The sequence below is a fragment of the Chlorocebus sabaeus genome, chromosome 10, assembly GCF_047675955.1.
Source record: "Chlorocebus sabaeus isolate Y175 chromosome 10, mChlSab1.0.hap1, whole genome shotgun sequence".
NCBI lineage: Eukaryota > Metazoa > Chordata > Mammalia > Primates > Cercopithecidae > Chlorocebus > Chlorocebus sabaeus.
In genome coordinates this window covers 25,151,941-25,173,719 of record NC_132913.1, presented here as the reverse complement: position 1 = coordinate 25,173,719, position 21,779 = coordinate 25,151,941, and the positions used below count along the sequence as shown (strand labels likewise).

The 21,779-nt window shown below is 35.8% G+C and overlaps 1 protein-coding gene across 1 annotated transcript in view; it reads right to left on the bottom strand.

Annotated features, from left to right (window-relative positions):
- The window catches only part of LOC140712562 (histamine N-methyltransferase-like), a 49,531-nt gene extending 27,977 nt beyond the window's left edge, over positions 1-21,554 (bottom strand). The window contains exons 1-2 of the mRNA XM_073019648.1: positions 21,316-21,554; positions 14,702-14,754 (exon numbers count right to left, since the gene is read on the bottom strand). Coding sequence (XP_072875749.1) covers positions 14,702-14,754; positions 21,316-21,452 — 190 coding nt within the window. The 5' untranslated portion in view covers positions 21,453-21,554. The remainder of the gene's footprint in view (positions 1-14,701; positions 14,755-21,315) is intronic.
- Between the last annotated feature and the right edge of the window lie 225 nt (positions 21,555-21,779).

Sequence of the window (21,779 nt, the reverse complement as noted above, 5' to 3'; positions counted from 1 at the left end):
ACAGACAGACTCACAGACTGCTACTAGTAAGATAGTTACTTGGATGACTAGAAGAATAAAAGTATGTAGGAAAAAGAGAAGTCACAAGTTGGAAAAATAGGTTTTCTAGGTGCTCTGCTGTGACATTTAAAAAAGCATGTTTAAAGGGTAGGATGTGAAGATAGGCTGAAAGGAAATCCCTATCAAAAGCTCTACCAATCCCCTACTTTTTAGCTAGCACATTATGTGAAATCCTATTCTTAGGACACGGCTTTAAATTGAACATACACTTCCACTTGCATTGTTGATGGACATACATTTCTGCTATTTGAGATCCCAAGGCAGTCAAGGGATGGAGTTAGAGCGGTTTTCCAGATTCTTAATTCTTTTTTTTTCTTTTAGTTTCGGTTCCTGTGGCACTGCCTTTAGCACACACCAATTTTGTCCATGCACATTGTAGGCAGATAGTGAGAAGTTGAGAGTCTTATGTGTCATGTCTCTTCTGTCTTAAACTGGTCTGTTATTATAAAATTATAATCCCAGTTTACTACTATTCAAAGGCAGAGAACAGAACTTCATGACATGATTGGTGGTATATTAAATGTTTTATTAATCGCATAATGATTACAATTAACTCATGCCAGCCCTAGCTAAATGTCCCAATCTTTTTTCTTTATCCTTATAGTGCTACCAGAATTCTGCATGCTTTTCATAGGGCATTTAAATCTCTCTTGAACTCATTTGCTCATCTACAAAATGGGGAACTATAACTCACAGTCACTCCTTATATCATATGGTAACTTTTAAAAAATGCTATTTTTATAAATTTTTTAAGTTTAATTTCTCTATGCCAACCTTATCGACAATCTTCTACTGTAAAATCAGGACAACTGATTAATATAGTTAATTACCTCAAAAATTTAATTCCAATATTTACTTATTGTTCAGATTTTGAGATAACCAACAAGAACCAAAAATCAAAGCCTGAGACTAATTTGGGAATTTTGTGTGCTATACTGTCTTTCTTTCAATCATACACTAAGGATCCATTATATGCCAGGAAATGCCCACTGTTGGGCTTACAGAGATAATTTCTTAAAAAGTTAATAGGCACATTGACATTGCTCAAACTCGTTAATAATCAGAGATGAAAATTAAAATGGCAATACAATATCATCTGATGCTTGTTGGACTTGTAAAACATCAGAAAGCTAAAGAATGCTAAGTAATGATGGATATTCAGACAGAGAAACTTCATCCAGGCCACTGAGAATATAGACTGGAGCAGCCACAATGGGGACTAATTTGGTAATACTTATTCAAATTAAATATATGCATAACCTATGATCCAGGAGTTCTGAATTGAGCATGTAATAAAAATGCATAAGCCAAAGAAATTCTCACATAGGCGGATAAGGAGATATTGAACCACGTTCACCACAGCATTGCTTGGGATAGAAGTGGGTTAGATGAAAAGTTATAAGGCAGAAAAATTGTGGTGGATGCACAACATTCAACATTCTGCAACAGTCAGAATGCATAGATCAGATCAATACTTAGCAATACAGGTAATCTTCAGGTTATAGTACTCAGTGACAATGCAAGAAAGAGTAATCTATTGAGGGAAACCAGAATAGGTGATCTCAACATCTGCCTCTTTGACAAGAAAATTATTTTTGAGCTAAAGGCAATTAAGAAGCAGCAAATGGAAGGAAAATTTTCCCTATCCTCTTGCTTTTCTGCCTAAGAGCAGGATATAAATTCTCCTTTACTGGAGACAAGTCTAAACTCTTACCGGCCCAGAGACAGCACCAGAGGAATCCGCAAACAAACTTACTCTATTTTCCACCCATATATTTACCTTCCCACAGTTTCCCAGCTTTGGAAGCCTAAAATAATTTTCCTTTGCCCTGTCATTTCCCCACAAGTTTATTTTTTGTTGAAGGTGATCTACAAGCCAGAGTTCCAAACCACCACTTCGAGTTACACTTCCATGGGGTTTATCCCATAAGATCAGCACTGCTCGTTAATAAACGTGTTTGTTTCCGTCTTATTAATCTATCCTTTGTTATAGGGATCAATCCCAACTAAGAATTCATGAGGGTTGAGGGGGAAATTTTTTTGTTCCCTACAATACATATTGTATACACTACATGTATATTGTATAAAAATATACAATAGGAGAATAAAAATGTACAGAGTGGTAATGGGAAACATAAAACACATTAAGTGCAATAAATTATAACAATGGTATAACGGAATTCTTCAGGGCAAAGAGTGAAAATACAAAGCCAGAGTTAGTGACTGTAGTGAGGACAAGGGAGACTGAGTCCAAGGAGAAGAGCAGGAAATACTTTGTGGAGGATGTGGAGGATATACCCCTTGGGCGAGTCTGTGTATTCTACTGTTAGCTCTCTTCTTGGTTTTGGGTGACTTACTTTAGACTACTTTAGGCTCTAGAACTTTCTCTATAATAATAATGAGCAACTACATAGGTTCTGTGTGATATTTATGGATGAGGTTTTGGGATAATAGGAAAAAATCATGTGCTTCAGGAAAAATCCGACCTGGGCTTGGAGATCGGCTCCACCATCTATTACATGATGAAATGCATCTTAAACTATCTGAGCCTCAAAATATCTGAACTTCAGCTCTTTCATTTTTAAAGGAAGTCCCCACAGAGTCTCCATGAGAATAAAATGTGATTACATATGTCAAGTGACTAGCAAAGTGTCTGGAAAATAATAAGCCTTCAGTAACTCTTAGCCCCTCTATGATTCCGCTTCCAAAATAGATAGCACGTAGGCAGTTTATGTTATTATAGCATATAAAGGGAAAGAAAACTTTTTACTAAGCAATATTGAGGAGCAAATTTTTGGAAGCTAGTTGGTTATAAATTTCTTAAAAATGTAATAAATTTTAGTTTTATGAAAACTTGTTTTCTAATCAGCTGAATTGTGGATTTTTTTTTTCACTCCTATGTAATTTCCTACTAAACAAAATATGCTGACTTTTTGATTTGGGAGGTTAATGAAAACTGATTTATTAAAAATCTCCTTCTCTGTAAATCTCAATTTTTGGTACTATCCTGTCCCTCAAATCTGCCACAGCGATAGAATTAATTCCCGTGTCTCCATTCTGGGCTATATTGAGTATTTTACTTAATTTTAAAGTCAGATATTTTTGTGGTTATAATATCCTGCTTTCACACAAGCCGTATTTTAAATGCATCATGCTTACATTCAATGAAGAGCAGATAATGGAGATCTCTGAATGTGGAACTTATAAGATCAAAAAAAAAAAAGAAAAGGAAGTGTCTCATTTTCCAGACAACTATTCTCCACTCCCTGAAGTTCAAGGATACGTTTAATAAGATAGAAGAGAAATGCTACATTTTTTAAAATCCAAAGATATTTAATTTAAAATGGAAAAAAATGGTGAAAAGAAAAAATTAAGGCTGGGTACAGTGGCTCCTGCCTGCAATCCCAGCACTTTGGGAGGCCTAGGCTGGTGGATCACTTGAGGCAAGGAGTTCATGACCAGCCTGGCCAACATGGTGAAATCTCTACTAAAAATACAAAAATTATCTGGGCGTAGTGGCATGAGCCTATAATCTCAACTACTCAGGTGACTGAGGCACGAGAATCACTTTTGCCTGCGAGACAGAGGTTGCAGTGAGCCTAGATCGCGCCACTCCACTCCAACCTGGGTGACCCAGAAAGACTCCATTTCAAAATAGTAATAGTAGTAATAATAAGAAGAAGCCTATAGAAAGACAAAACAACTCAAATTTCTTATTCACTAGAATTATCCTATGCAAATGTGTGGGCCTCTCTGTCCTTTAAATTGCATATGTGTAAAATGGATATAAAATGATTTATGTTATAGGGTTAGAGGCATTGTAAAGATTACAGGCATTATATGGAGATAATTTACCATACAGTTCATGATATATAGTAATTACTCAAGAAAGTGAAGCTATTATACATTAATTCAACCAATTTTTTGAGCACCTACTAAATGTCAGGTTCTAACCACTGGAGACGTAGCAGTGAATAAAACAGGCAAAAATACTCTATTTTTTATGGATGGTGAGAAGTCCCACGGAGAAAACCAAAGCAACAAAGAAAAGGGAAGCTACAGTGTGAAGGCTTTGCAATTTTCAACTGTGTGGTCAAGTAGGCTTCAAGGAAAAGGTGACACTTAAAAGAGGCTAAAGGAAACTAGGAATGAGGGAAAGGAAGATGTGCCTTATTAAACGGGCAGCTCCAAATGGCAACTCAGAAGAGTGCTCATCATGTATCCTCATGCCTGGCTTGTCTTTCTGACAGGTCCTACACAAAATGAAACACGAATTCTGCTTGAGAACCCTGGAGCTTCCCCGAATGAGAAAATCTGCAGGTCAAGAAAATAGGGGATTAAAGACTGTGGCCATATCTCCTGCCATTCTATTTCAGCCTATCCCTACTTCATTTCTCATATCAAAATATATATTATCAGCAGGAAAAATTTAATTCTATTACATGTTGCATTAAGATTATTATCATTTTTGTTCCCTCTACTAGAATATCAGGCAGTAAAAAAAATGGTTTCTAGGAAGAGCGATTGCTCACGTAACTCCGTGCTTGGAGATGAAAGATAATTTCAGCTGTGGGTTTGCAGCCAGGGCAAGAACAATCTGGTTGTGAACTGCAATGTGAAAGGTAGAAGATTCCTGACAAGATCCTTTCTTTTCTTTAATTCTCTGTTTCTCTCTCTCTCTCCCTCCAATCCCCTGGTACCTCAGTATTGAAGCAGTCTGTCTGTATGAAAATATGAGTATAAAATATTAAAATAACTATAAAGTTTCAAGAAGGAGATTATAAATATAAATTCTTCGTCAAAAGGCTGTTGCCATTTGTTTTCCCGTGTCTTCTGGCCCTTGGCTCAGGAAATCTACTGCCTAAGGGTTTTGCAACTGCAGGAAAAAGTGTTCTACAAAACACAAACTTAGAGAAAATGCTTCAAAGGGTGCTGAAGATTGAAATGTACAGATATTTGACGGAAAACTCAGAAAAGATACGTCAAATACCTCAAGAAACAGAGGATAGCCACCATTCTCTTGATCAGCATCATCCTCGCCATCCTCAGAGCTGAATACTCGGTTCTAGGCACTGACAATCTACGGGCTCTGAAGAAAAGCTCTGCTAATCTACAACATAGCTGTGACCGCTCTTTAAGTATTTGCACAGGTATAAAACCTTTACAGAGCCGGGCGCGGTGGCTCACGCCTGTAATCTCAGCACTTTGGGAGGCCGAGGCGGGAGGATCACGAGGTCAGGAGATGGAGACCATCCTGGCTAACACGGTGAAACCCCGTCTCTACTAAAAAATATTTAAAAATTAGCCGGGCGTGGTGGCGGGCACCTGTAGTCCCAGCTACTGGGGAGGCTGAGGCAGGAGAATGGCATGAACCTGGGAGGCGGAGCTTGCCGTGAGCCGAGATCGCGCCACCGCACTCCAGCCTGGGTGACAGAGGTAGACTACGTCACAAAAAAAAAAAAAAAAAAAAAAAAACCGTTACAGGTGAATCAAAATCTTCTGAAGAAAAGCCGTCAGGAAAACATACTTATTGGAGCAGTGCTTTGGGCTTCAGCTAATTAGCTGAAGGAGATGAAGGAGAGGCCAGGGGGTCTAGTCCCTACCATCATCTCTCGTATATAAAACTATAGTTTCGTTTTTTTCTCTCTCTGGCTAAAAATTAATAATGCAGAAAACTCAGGACATAGAAAAAGGTAAAAAAGTAGAAAAGAAACATCTCATTGCTCCCTAAACTTTTATTTTTCTCCATTGATCAAATCAAGGTTTTTCTTAGTCTATCTAGGTGAGATTATTATGATGTATATAAATTATTTTGCCTTTCTCTTGAATGTTAAACTATGAATATATCAAAATTTATTTTAATGTGTTATTTGTAGTGGCTATACTATATTCTTTTAAATGGACATGTGAAATAATTCATTTAATCATTAACCTTTCATATATAATATATATAAAAGTATACATTTATGTAAAATACATTTATATTTGTATTTGTATATACTTTATACATGGAAATATATATGGATATGTTTATATGTGAAAATATAATTTTACATTTGTCTTATATATACATAAACTATACTTTATATATTATATACTATATATAACACATATACTAACTATACTATATAACATATATAAACTATACTATATATTATACAATATACTATATTATATAATATAGTATGCTTACGTAGTATACTATATATTATATAATGTATTACCAATTATATATTATATAATATATTACTTATATATAATATGATTACCTATTTTGTGTATATTACCTATTATGTAATATGGAGTATACTTTATACTATATATTATATAAGACTATATTATATATTATATAATTATATTATATTACATAATCATAAAGTATATAATACTATTATATATTATATACTATATTATATAATAGTATATATAAAATAATATAGTATAGTATATATTATATACTATATTATATAATAGTATATACTATTATATAATATATAGTATATATAGTATTATATAGTATATATAGTATTATATATAACATCATATACAATATATAGTATATATAATATATATTATAATATAGTGTAATATATACTATGTATTATATATAATACTATTCATCTTATATATGTATTATGTATACTATATATTATTGTTATAATAAAGTATATATTATATACCATATATACTATATAACATACATAATATAGTTATGCTATATAAAATAGTATATATGGTATATAATATATATGATATATGCTATATAATATAGTTATAATATAAAATACTATATTATATATTACATAATTATAATTATATAATGCTATATTATATAATTATATTATAAATAGCATAGTTAATATATACACATATAACTATAGTATAGTTAATATAAACACATAAATATACTTAAAATTGACTATCTTCAGTCTCATATATAGTTTCAGATGTTTTGCTATTGTGAGGAGACTGAAAATGAGCCATAAATTTTTGTGCAAAAATATTAATTTTTTAAAGTTAATTCCCATAATGGGAATTAATGATTGGAATAAGACTCTTGATCTGTGATGATATTTTTAAAAAGAGTGATAAACAACAACAACAACAAAAAACCCAACTACAACGGTGGCAGGTGCTCAGAAAGGATGCAGGCTGAGGAACTGTAGCATAGTCCTAGCAGCCCTCCTGGACTGGCAACGCCAGGCCAGTTGCTAGAGCCCTGGAGATGGCGGGTGGGGAGGCAAGGCAGGATGTCCAGGAGAAAGCACTGAGGCAATATCTGGGATTGTGGTAATATGGAAGAAAAGTAGCTGTTTATCAAGAATTTCAATATTTTTAACAACCAGCAGGGCCAGGCTAGGGCATATTAGATAAAAATCAGAACTGTTCTTGCTATAGAATGCCAAATTACTTTCAGGGAAATTTTAATTTCATACCCTTACCTTTTGCACATGAAAGCTTCCATATCATTGTAACCTCATCAGTATTATATGTTATTGGTTTTTAAGTCTTCTTGAATTATTCTTAGTAAACATTTGAACTTTCCTTTTTTTAAATTTTGAATAAAATATATTATTAGCTAATTAATCAAATATTTTTTCATTATTTCTCTCAGATTGTTATTGTTAATAGAGATCAAGCTGAAGGAGACCCAGGGAATTGATCTCAAGCCCTGTAACCTCCCCAGTTCCCTTCAGGCATATATTATTAGGTTCACCATCTATAAAATGAAGATAACAACAGGTCGCCTACACCAGAGTTACATGACCATGTATATTAAATTGCAAAGTTTTATTCAGTGTGACTGTCAAGAGGAATCTTACTCACTAATTAAGACACCGCAGACCAAAATGGCACAAAAACTGGCAAGATACAAATTTGTCCTTCAGCAAAGTTACAAATAAACACATGCCATGGACTTTTATGTAGATTGTAAATAATCAAAATTGGGAACGGAAAACACTCTAACATTAACAACAACAAAACAAAATGAGAACCTACCATGTTGCTTTTTTTCTGTGTCACCTGTATAAGCCCATTGCTGCATTCTTATTAATTCTAAAGCTTTAGAACTAAGTTTATTTGCTTTTGTAAGTATACAGTCATTTAATCTGCAATGATAGTTTTGTCCTCACTTGGTTCATTATCCCTTGTTTTGCTGTTTCAAACCTTATTGAATTAGCCAAAACAATCTTGTTTACTCTACTTTTAATGACAATCATTCCGGTGTTCTAACACTATGTTCCATTCTCTCAAATCTGTAACTCATCTGTCTTTAACAATACCTCAATGTTCACTGAAAGTTTTAAATACAATACGATGGGGTAAATTATTTGGGTAAAATTATGAAGAATATTTTATTTTTAATCATATATTTAATAAATGCCTTTAATAAAATGATGCCCCAAACTATAACTGTGTTTATCTAAAGTAGTTCTAAATCTTGTAGATTAGTTTATGATTATAATCTATAACCTTCTGATAAAGGAGTAACTGCTATGATGCTGCATATAAGTACATTAGTTTTTACTTATTTTTTGTTATAAGTAATTAAAATCCATTCCCAAAATTGTCTGCAGGTCTAGAAACCTCATTAGAATACCACTTCCTCAATACAACAAACATGGTAATAGCCACACTATTCTGAAAAAAAAATCCTACCTCTTCTCTAGAAAGTGACTCATAAAAGAAGATTTCAAGACTCAAAGCATGTTTAATGGCCCAAACACACAAGAAATCAGCGCCTGAGTCCCTTCCATAACGTATCTGTAAAGTATTTCTCCAACCTATGCTAACACCACTAGAATGACAGATAACTTTTTATCTCCCAAGGAGTGGAAGTTATTTTCTATTTATGGACAAGTTTCATCATTAACATGCTCTTTTACTTTTTTTTTATTTTATTTTTTTAGATGGAGTCTTGCTCTGTAGCCCATGCTGGAGGGCAATGGCCTGATCTTGGCTCACTGCAACCTCCTCCTCCCGGGTTCAAGCAATTCTCCTGCCTCAGCCTCCCAAGTAGCTGGGATTACAGGCATGTGCCACCATGCCCGGCTAATTTTTGTATTTTTAGAAGAGCCGGGGTTTCACTATGTTGGCCAGGCTAGTCTCGAACTCCTGACCTAGCAGGTGATCCGCCTACCTCGGCCTCCCAAAGTGCGGGGATTACAGGCATGAGCCATCAGGCCCGGCCAACATGCTCTTAACACTGAGCCAAGAAATCACTCTCTGAAGCTTTCAACCATTGGCACTTTGAGGGCAAATATTCTATTGTTTGCCCATCAGAAAATACACAAAAATGGCAATTAGCACAATCAAATTCTTTTTTCCAAGCAAAAAATACCTCAGTTCCCTACATTTTCTCACACATTTTAAATTTGTTGATCTGTACTGTTGGCTTACTATGGATCATTTCTAAATATTAACCTTTTCTTCCTGCCACCTCCTAGTTTCTAAACCTGACACACTGGATCTTCCAGTTCCTACTTGAATTACATTCATTCTATTGCTGTCCAATCAGCTTAAAGTATTAAGCTTCTGTGTTACCTTAACATGTCATTTATGAAAGGAGACAAGATTAATAATCTGATAAGGTTAGATTGTCAAATAGCTAGTCATTGCTAAGTACCTAATTTCTCTTGTGAAAGGAAAATAAAATCTTGGGACTCCAAACTCACTATGTTAAAAGGAAGAGTAACACTTGAGAACTGGGTCACACAAAATCTGTCTTCCTTTTCGTATGTAAACAGATATGTGCAATGATAGAAGGCCACTGTTTCTCCAGGTGGCCCCCCTCCTTTTACATATAACATGTGGATTCAGTGAGTACTAATCAAACCCTCACAAGAAAGTGACCACTTACCTCACTACCTACCCTCCCTATTACGTTCTTTCCTCCTTCTCTCCTGCTTCTTTTCCCCCTTTAAATATTGAAGCCCTCAAACACCTCTTTGGAAAAAGCACAGATCACAGATGCTACTGCAACCTGTGTCTCTTTCTCTCAGTTGCATCCTCAATCTTGGTAAAATAAACCTCTAAATTGATAGAGAGCTGTCTCAGACACTTTCTCCCTTAGCAAGTTAAGAATTAATTATTAAATCTGTTTAGTGCAATTTGTTGGACTGGACTGAAGTCAAGAGATCTGGGTTTTGTTCTGCCTTGTTGGTCCCCAGGTTTCTTATTTGTGAAGTGAGAGTGTTGATGGTCTCTTAAGTTTCTTTTAGGTTTTAACGTCTGTAGAAATGCTGGTGTCTACATGCTGCAGAACAAGAGAACCATCAAACTGCTCTCAACATATGTCAGAAAAATTATGACAAAAAATATTATGAGGGTTGATAACACCTGTATTTCATATGTGAGTTGCTTGCGTGGATTAAAAAATTATAAATGTATATACAATTATTGGTATAGCAATGATATAATGGTTGAGTTAATATACAATAGGTTAATGAAAATAGAAGCAGGAAGCTGGATTAAATGTGATTATTTGAGTTGTAGTTCTTTCTAACTCTTAAAAAATTTTCTGGCATTTGAACATAAGAATCAAATAGTGGGAAAGATAAAATGATTATCCTTTAAGCAGAGCCCAGAGCAAGGAGAACACATTGGCCATGACTGCTTTCTGGAACATTTTTTCAGGTATAAATATATGCACTGTAAATTAATAGCATTCTCTCTTACCAAAAAGAATATGGGATTCTTTTCTCCCATGTACCCTCTAGCATGAAGGCAACACTCATTAGAAGTTGTAAAATAATGAACACCCATTGAGTGGTTTAATTTATGGAAGCACCAATGCTGATGGATCCAAAAGTATGTTCTATGAGATTTAGAATATATGCATTACTCTCAAAACCTAAAAACAATTGCAGAAATTAACAACATGAATACTTCAAGACCCTGAATAAAGCAATTCTGGCTACTCATTGTATCTCATTAAAGCACACAAGCTCATATACATGAACATACATGCATAACTTTACACTTCCCAGTTTGTTCTCTGTAAAAGTTACATGGTCTGTTTTTCTGTTCATGGTTTGTTCTCCTCTCTTTATTCCTATTGGGTTCATATAATATTTATTTCATACATTTTCCTAACATTAGAATGCAAAATCTATGCATAACAGTGTTATTTATCAGTTATACTTTATTGATATGGAAGATGACTCAAAGAGTTTGCCATCTATTTCCTTTCTTTCGAATTTCTCAGAGCCCTAATAATTGCTTGGCTTCTAAACTGAAGTGCCAAGCACCTTTTGCAAAAACCTTACAGTCTCTCTTAAACTATGAAAACTCTTTCCACACAAACACCAGACTCAAGAGGAGAAGCTAATCGATAGGGCACATGTGCATCCCCTCCCTGCTCATGTTTCTGAAAAAAATCAAATAGACCCCCCCACCTCAAAACTGATAATTAAGTGGTATAAAAGTAGCAATTTCATCTAGGAAGGCTTTTAGCTGGTTTGCTTTTGTGTGTTTTTGAAGCATGGTGGGAGAAGTGGTAGCACCATTATGAATGCTTAGAGAATATTTGCACCAAAGCCATGTGCCTACCTATCTGTGCAAACAAGGAAAGAAAATCGAGGTAGTAAAACCTGTAAACTAAGACAGAAATGGGACCCTATGAGATACATTACAGGAGCTGAGCACAAAGGACTGAACAGGATCAACGGCTTCATTTGCTAGGGACTGGAGTTTAATGAATGATTTGGAAGGATACTCAAGCCATGGGACAATACAAAACTTTCAGGCACCCTGTAGATCATAGAATATGTGGGAAGACCATTTCTCTAAGGCAAGGATAGAAAGTTCCTTGCTGTATAGTAATGCATTGTTCTGCAGTCAGGTCAATAATAGGTGATTAGATAACCATCTCTCAGTTGCTCCGTGAGCACTCAAACTAACTGAAGTAGAGTGTCCTCTCCCCTCAAAACACTGGTTTTTCAAGCAACAGACACCTAGACCTAGGGATTTTAAATGCATTGCTTTTGATTTCATATAACTTGGTTGGGTAGTGAAAACTAAGTATATATAACTTGAATTTTTCTTGGAGTTTTTCTTATATTTCTGATTGATTTCTTATGAAAAGTGACCTTAAAGGGCACCCACATTCTCCCCAAGGCAGAGCTTGTTATTAATACATTATTGGGGCTCAGTCAGAAGAACTCCAAGAGTTGCTCCCTCTATTTTGTTAAGTTCTCTATATCAGCTTCTATGCGCACCTTTATGTAAGGACTCACCGTGCAGGCCAAATGTTCCTTTCTCTAGATAGATTATAAGCATCTGGATAAATTTGCATTAGAAATTCAATTAACTTTATATTAAAAGGTCAATTAACTTGGCCATGATAGAGATTATTTTTAATTACTTTTTCTTGTAGGGCTTCTCTTCTTGTCCAAGCACAAGTGACACTATCAAATGATGGTCTCATTGCCTGTTGGTTGCCTGAAACTCATATCCAAAACACACAGGAAATAACTGTCTTGGTTAAATGAATTAATAAGACATTCTTTAGACAATTCATAAGTATTATAATTTTGGGGACTTAAAGTATCCGTAACCAATAACAAAGTATTTTAGCTTAAATACCCTCCATGGTATTGTTCATGACAATCCCCTTCATTGTCTGTCTTTGTTGGTTTCATTTTCTTGGTGCAAGATGATAATAAAGTAAAATGATTTTAAGGATTACTTCTTATTACACTATATCACAGTGTATTTCAAGAAAAATTAACAAATAATGGCATTACTAGTCAACGATCTCTGTCAGGCATGGTGGCTTATGCCTGTAATCTCAGCACTTTGGGAGGCCGAGGCAGGCAAATCACTCAAGTTTAGGAGTTCAAGACCAGCCTGACCAACACGGCGAAACCCCATCTCTACTAAAAAATACAAAAATTAGCCTGGTGTGGTGGCGGGTTCCTATAATCCCAGCTACTTGGGAGGCTGAGGCAGGGAGAATTGCTTGAACCTGGGAGTCAGAGGTTGCAGTGAGCCAAGATCGTGCCACTGCACTCTAGCCTGGGCAAGAGAGTGAGACTTCATCTCAAAAAACAAACAAACAAAAAAACAAAAAATTAGTGATCTCATTTCATCAGAGAGTTATCTTTGTGTTAATATGAGCCACAATTCAACTCATTCATGAGGCACTAGAACACTTCTACTTAAGAGGTTCAAGGGATTACCACTTGGCATTAAGTTACAAGTGACAATAGGGTCCACTTGATATCAGATTGTAACCATTATTGAACTATCACTCAGGCAAAACAAAATAACTAAAGATAAATATATCAATAATATATCTACATATTTCATACATAATGATGCATTAACCCAAACTTCCAGATGAGTAGCAACTTAAAAATGAAGCAAACACTGTTCAGGAGTTGATATGAGGAAAAGTCTTGAGATGAAACTTATTTCACTTTTGCAGAAGAAAATAGCCTTCACCCTCCAGGAGCACTAAGATGTCCTAAGCGTTTTGTAAATGCTACCTATATCACTCTCACTACAACCTTGTGAGATAACATTCATTGTTCTCATTTTACTGATGTTTCAGCCAAGATCATACAGTTCATTGGAGGCCGAGTTACCTGTGTTCATCTACCTTTCCAGACTTTCAATTTTCCCCTAGAATGAAAATGCTGGATCTAAAAGTAATGAGACTATAAAATGCCTGTAAAAGGGTGCTTAGGGCTGGGTGTGGTGGCTCACGCTTATAATCCCAGCACTTTGGGAGGCCAAGGTGAGTGGATTATGAGGTCAGGAGTTCAAGACCAGCTTGGCCAAGATGGTGAAACCCCCATCTCTATTAAAAACACAAAATTTAGCTAGGTGCGGTGGTTGGCGCCTGTAATCCCAGCTACTCAGGATGCTGAGACAGGACAATTGCTTGAACTCGGGAGGTGGAGGTTGCACTGAGCCAAGATTGCACCACTGCACACTCCAGCCTGGGTGACAGACTGAGACTCCGGAAAAAAACAAACAAACAAACAAACAAAAAAAACCCGAGGGGTGCTTAGGAGTGTTCTGAATGCTAGAGGTAATTCTAAGCATTCAGTTTTGGAACTAAGAGGAAGGGAACAGATTAGGCCCATGCCACTCAAAGAATGTGTTCACAAGAGTGTAAATTAACTCTGTCATTGAGCACAATTTTTCCCCATGGTGAGACTTTCTCAATGAAAAAAGCTATGCATCAGTTTATATTCCAGTGCATATTTCTAATCTTCACATGGGCAAATAACAGTTTGAAAAGCAGTAACCAGTCCATGAACAAGGCTTTAAGTGGCACAAGCTTAAGAAGCTTCTTATGAGATTTTCCTTTTCTGTGAGTATTTTAATCATTTTGGATAAGAGTTATCCTTAAAGTTATCCTGTTTGATTATTTGATTTTTCATTTATCAAAAGAATAAGTCACATCCCTTTTCACAATAGAGATAGTAATGAAGGCTAGTGTCCTATACCCTGTAAATCTCTGGGGGCATTAATGTTAGTTGAAGTAATATTACTAGTTTTAATAAGCTGATCTCTTCCAATAGCAAAAAAAAAAAAAAGAAACCTGTCTTAAAAAATGAACAATATTGTCATCACACAGCATAATGTTTGAAGTGAAATATAAACTTTAAAAATATATTATTCATACCTGCACCTCCGCCTATGCTTAGAATCTTAATTTCTGATTTTGTGTCTCCAATCCTGAAAGAAAAAAAATTATGTAGTTTTAGAAAAACGTGTTAGGTGCTTTGTGAAATCTGATTATCTAGTCTAGTTGAAGAGAACAGACTAAAAATACAATGAACGAAAACTAGGCCAACATGAAAGTTCCCAATTATACCAGTTATATTGCCATCTTTAGAGTATATTTCAAAATACAGGTTTTATTCATTCACAATCTTGAACTGGGAGACTTGGAAATGGCAGTATGTACATCTCAGAGGTAGAAAATGCCATTTGTTTGAATATTGTTTGGAGAACAAGAATAGAAAAAGTGGAGTTTCCAGTCTGGTAATATAATAAGCCACCCATCGTAGATAGGGGAAAGGCTCAGGTGGTTCCCACTATCTATAATGTCTTCCTTCTTTCCTCCCCTATCCCTTTTTTTTTTTTTTTACCTTACTTTTAATGAACAAATGTTTATTAAACATGTATTATGTGTATTCTATCCTAGGCATGAAAAAAACAGATATCACTTTGCTCTCAAAATGAAATGTGAGACAATAAAGCCCTGAATTATGACTCAGGTACTAGAAATAGAATGAAGTAGATAGACTGGGAAATAAGCCAGTAGGACTTGCTGTTAGACTGATGTGAAGACGCAAGAAAAAAAAAAAAAATATGGGTGCACAATGACTTCCCTGTTTCAGGCTTGGATGACTGGGAAAAGGGTGATGCCAAAAAGGAAGCTGAGAAATATAGTTTGGTAACAAGCTTATGTTTTGTCAGGGTTTTTTAAAAAAATAAATAAGAATTCGGCAAACATTTGAATTTGCAAGATTTAAGCTGGGAGAAGAGAAATCGGGGCCAGGGATGTATTCTGGAGAATCATCATCATAAAGTAATAGTCAATGCTAGAAGAGTAGATTCCATCACCCAAAGATACTGCAGAGTTAGAGTAGTAGTGGATGGTGATCCAATATCAACTTCTAAAGATAACTGGATTGTGAAGAATACACAAAGAAGACAGAGAAGAAAAGAAAGCACAGAGAAGTACTAGAGTAACTGGAGGCAGAGAAAGCCCTTAGTCGTGGCAAAAGCAGCAGAGTGTACTACTTAAAAAAGGAAAAATCTACATCGAATTTGGCAATATGAGTGTCTTTAATAATAGTAGTTTTTTTAAAGTTCATTCATGTTTTTAATATAAAGTTTGAAGTAATAATTTTAATAATTCCTAGAACATTGTTAAGTGCTATGGGGTTTAGATAGTGATTTTTTTTCTTTTTTGTTTTCTGTCTTTCTTTCTTTCTTTCTTTCTTTCTTTCTTTCTTTCTTTCTTCTTTTTTTTTTTTAATTATACTTTAAGTTCTAGGGTACATGTGCATAACATGCAGGTTTGTTACATATGTATACATGTGCCATGTTGGTGTGCTGCACCCATCAACTCGTCAGCACCCATCAACTCGTCATTTACATCAGGTATAACTCCCAATGCAATCCCTCCCCCAACCCCCCCCCCGTGATAGGCCCCGGTGTGTGATGTTCCCCTTCCCGAGTCCAAGTCATCTCATTGTTCAGTTCCCACCTATGAGTGAGAACATGCGGTGTTTGGTTTTCTGTTCTTGCGATAGTTTGCTGAGAATGATGGTTTCCAGCTGCATCCATGTCCCTACAAAGGACACAAACTCATCCTTTTTTATGGCTGCATAGTATTCCATGGTGTATATGTGCCACATTTTCTTAATCCAATCTGTCACTGATGGACATTTGGGTTGATTCCAAGTCTTTGCTGTTGTGAATAGTGCCGCAATAAACATATGTGTGCATATGACTTTATAGCAGCATGATTTATAATCCTTTGGGTATATACCCAGTAATGGGATGGCTGGGTCATATGGTACTTCTAGTTCTAGATCCTTGAGGAATCGCCATACTGTTTTCCATAATGGTTGAACTAGTTTACAATCCCACCAACAGTGTAAAAGTGTTCCTATTTCTCCACATCCTCTCCAGCACCTGTTGTTTCCTGACTTTTTAATGATTGCCATTCTAACTGGTGTGAGATGGTATCTCATTGTGGTTTTGATTTGCATTTCTCTGATGGCGAGTGATGATGAGCATTTTTTCATGTGTCTGTTGGCTGTATGAATGTCCTCTTTTGAGGAAAAGAAGACTGAGGACTGCAGTCAGATGGCAATGGGATTAAAAGTGAGCTCAAAAATGAGGAAGCAGGTCTAGAGTCTGTTGAAAAAGGATGAAAGAGAGAAGGATAAGAGATGACTGCTACAGGGGAACCATGAAGGGAAAAGGATGGTGTTTGTTTCTTTGGATTGTGGGATGATAAACAAACCTGTGTTTTGTCTTCACTGCAAAAGCTTGCACAGTCACAGGATGGGAACAAAGGTTGAAGTAAGGTTCTAAAGGAATCTTGCAAAGTCTAGGGTCAAGAACACCTATAAATGAGTTGCCTTTTTCAGTTCTAATTATCCTCCAGTTCATAATCCTGTATCCGAACACATCCATTTCTATCTTAACCTTTTGTTCATTCTTTAAAATGCTTACATCTATGACAGCATAGGGAGGCTATGAAGCAGAGGACCCAAGTTGAAATCCCAGGTTACTGATATGTTACCTTGAGCAAGTTATTTGACATCTCTGTGAGATAAGATAATAATATCACCTCTCTTGTAGGATTATTAGTAACTGTTTCTAATTCATGGAGAAATTGTGAGGATTCAATTATTTAATTCATGTAAAGCTCTTAGAAATGTAACTGCACATGACAAGCACTCCACATATATTAGCAATTATTATGATTCTAGGCACATGTAAGTGACTTATGTGAATCACCTCTTTGAATCCTTAAAATTCCTCTATGAGTTAGATACTATCATTCATCCCATTTCACATATTATAATGACATCAAATAATTATTGAAAACTTACTATTTTCTAGCCAAGGATTTAAAAGTTTTATATGCAACACCAATAACCAAGTTTACTATTTATAGTTATATACTATAATTTTTCCTGCCCCCAAGCCCTGCCCCACCATCTACCCCCAAACAGGGAATTGAAGAATTCCTCCATAGGGAAACAAATCATCTCAGTAATAAAGTTAACATGATTTTATATCTGAGGATCACCCAGGAAAGAGCTGAGGCCACACTCAATTATTCAGTGAGCTACTCACTCAACAAACCCTGCCCTGACTTACACAAAGAGAAACTGACTACATTTTAGTGCCTCATTATTTGATTGAACAGAAAACCAAGGCTTATTAGGCAGTTGGGGAGCTGTCGAACATAAGAAACAGAGACTGAAAGAGGTAGAGAGAGCAGAGGAACATTTTGTAATGAATAAGAACGTATTACATCTGATAACGATGAAAAGAATGCTATAGAAAACATTCTTGGAAATTAAAAATATAATAGTAAAAAATTAATAGATGGGCTGAAAGAGAAAGTCGTAGCAAACTGGAAATACAAGAAAATTAGGTAATCAAGCCAGGAAGTGTTTGATGAGTAAAAGTTTCAGAAAAATAAAACAGAGGGGAGGAATGATTACCAAAGTTCCTCATAACTGAAGGGTCTGAATCTCAACTGAAATAGCCCAGGGAGTACCCACAAAATGGGTGAAAAGGAACCATTTCACAACTCACTATTTTAAAATTTCAGAGAACTAGAGATAAGATTCTAAAAAGTTCAAAATAGGGAAAACAAAACACAAAATGTAAAAGTTATTCCACAAGCCAAGGATGAGAATTTTGAGTAGCATTTGATTTCTTTTTTTCTCTTGTGTGAGACAGGGTCTCACTCTGTCATCTAGACTGAGTGCAATGTCACAATCATGTCTCACTGAAGCCTTGATCTCCCGGACTTAAGCAATCTTCCCACTTCAGCCTCTGGAGTAGCCAGTGCTACAGATGCACGCCACCTTGTTCAGCTAATTTTTTTACTTTTTCTGTAGAGATGGGATCTTGCTGTGTTGCCCAGGCTTGTCTCAAACTCCTGGGCTCAAGTAATCCTCTCGCCTCAGCCTCCCAAAGTGCTGAGATTACATGCACGAACCAACACACCTGGCCAGTATTTTATTTGTTAACAGCAATTCTGGTATCTAAAAGACAATGTAAAAGTACCTTTAGATCTATGATACAAAACCGTTTTCAGTATACAGTTCTATATCCAGTCAAACTGTCTAACAATGAACATAGAACCAAGGGATTTTTAAATACGCAAAGTCTCAAAAAGTTTACCTCTCATTCACTATTAAAGCTTTTAAAGAATTAGTTCAGGAAACAAAGGACTAAGGAAAAATGAAAGGCATGAGATACAGAATCAGGGAGTTAAATACTTCAGAAAGAAAATGATTCTCAGAAAGTGAAATAAACTCCCTCCTTAACAGTTGTATAGCAGGCCAAAGCAGATCTTCCTAAACTGAAAAAAAGAACAGAGGGCTTCAGAAAAGTTGTTCCCTTGGGGCAAAATAAACAGATTCCTTGATATGTTTGAATATATTGAGACGAGATTAGTATATCTGCTTCGGAATCAAAGTAGTAATAGGTACATAGAGAACTAAGAAAAGAAACCAAAATTAAGGCAATAGTCAACTCTAGGGAAAACAAAAAGTTGTACATAAAAGGAAATGTAAGCATAGTCTAATATATTGCTCAATTATTAATATGTACATAGGCAAAATAACATAAACACTCAAATTATTTAACCAAAATTTTGACTAAATATAGTGACATGAAAGGGTGGGAAATATGCATGCTAATCAGCTATTTTAATACAGCAAAATGAAGAAATAGAAAAATAACATGTTATTTTGAATTATGAAAGAAAATTCCATAAATAACTAAAAGATTTCAAAGTGCTGAAAGTGGTTGCTTCTGGAGAGTGAGAATCAAGAATGGAGTGGGTGGGATTTGTTATAGGCCCGACCCACTTTAGAACCATTTGATTGTTTTTAGAACCATTTGATGTTTTAAAATATGAGCATGTCTTGCTTTAATAAAAAGTTAATATGCTCGCTCCACACTCAATTAGCACAGTGAGCCACCAACTCAACAAACCCTGCCCTAACATACACAAAGCATATCCTAATCACGTTTTGGTACTTCATAACTCATAGACAACTTTAAGCAACAATTTTAAAGGTTCTTCAGCTAAATCTTATTTCAAACACTACCTTCAGGAAAAAATTACTTTTTAAATAAATGACACTGAGTCTGATCATTCCTAACTATATACTATTGTTAAAAGATACACAGTGTGCCCTTAAAAATTCTTCAGTCTTTCACAGATTTTATAATATTTCCAGTTAGATTTAAACTTTGAAGATAAGGAAGGGGTCATCCATCATTTATTATGTTATCTCCATCCACAGCACCTCTTCAAACCAAACTCTGTATGGCTGAAGAAAACCAAGGATCTGGTAAGCTACAGACATGAGCAATACTTTTGGTACTGAAAAAGAATTGAGAAATTAACTCATTACCTTTAACTTTAGAAGTGAGCAAGAAAACCCAAAGAGGTTAACTATAATTAGTTCCTAGATACGAAGTTATCTGTATTTGCCATCTGCTTTGATGTTTGGCATCCTTATCCTATTATATATTAATTTTTAATATATAGTATCCTATTTTTTGAAAGCTAACATTTAAAATCTGAATCATGTTAAATAGAAAGGGAAATAAAATTTTATATACATCTAATAATGCCTGCTCTGGTCAGACATAGGTGAAAGAATTTCAGGCCTACAATAGAGAAATTCAGCAAAAGATAAAATACCACTTTCCTTTGCTGTTTGCAAATTGGATCCATAATCATTTCTTCCCAGTTTTCCATTATTATTTCCTGAAGCAGAGTGAGTTACAGCAAATCACCCCCAGATAGGTGATTTGATTATCTTTAGCATGTGGAATCTGTTACTCTCATAATGCTTATCAGCTCTGGCACAAATTGAACACATTAATCACCCCAAAAAAGAACTCAGCAAGAAGGATAGGAACCAGTGAGTTTCACTGATAATGAGAAAATGGTTCTTTTTTTAAGGAACACATTGCTAACATTAAGTTGAAAGAAAAAGACAATTTTGGGGAAGAGAGTGATAACTATAACAATGGACAAGGAAAATGAATTTAAATGGATATTATGAGAACTGAGGGACTCAGTCCTCAGGGCAAATCGTACTTTGGCAACTATTTGTATTTGATTCTAATGAAAAGCATACCAGACTCCCTTTGGGCCTTTTTGGGGATGTAAAATTTGGAGAAGGGCTGAAAAGTCTGAGTTCGAAGATTAGCATCTTATCTTTTTCCAAATGAACATGGATTTATGCCTTCAAATGGTTAACAATTATCTCTATGAAGCTGGAAATACAGCACAAATGGGAGCCTTTGAGTGTTTAAAGCAAACGTGGAACCAAAGCACTGCAGGAGAAAGGCAGGGCAGGGCAGCGAGGAGGGGGACGAGGGGGAGTTGCTATCAGTAACTCGCCCTTATCCCCGTGCCCAGCCTGCGAGGCTGAGCTAGACCCATCTATCACTGACGCACAGCGAGTCTCAGGCTTGTCCCTTTGACAACAACGTCCCTTTTGTTACCTTGCTATTATGCCTGGCAGCTTCTTGTCCATGAATTCCTGCATGCACTGGTGTTCCGTGGAATGGCTGAGAAACCTCCGGAAAGATTCAACATATCTCCCGTGGTCAGAAAACAAGCTCCTCATGGAAGATGCCATGTTTGGTTTTCTGAGAAAGACAGAGTGGGAAGCAAGGTTTAACTTCCCCTCCTTCTCTTCCCAGTTCCCTCATTCTTTCCCCACCCCCACCAGTTTCTATCCAAAAAACAAAAAAACAAAAAAACGCTAGGCTTGTTTTGAATTTAACATGCACCAAAGGCTGGCGTGCAGAGCTCATTGCTGACTCAATATTTGAACAGCACTTTGCACTGATACTTTAACCCCTACACGGTTGTTTTATAAGAAATAGAAGTACTAAAGCAAGGCTGTAAATACACTGCTAAAACTTTTCAAACTCCTGATGTTGAAAGGTCATAAAAACAGACT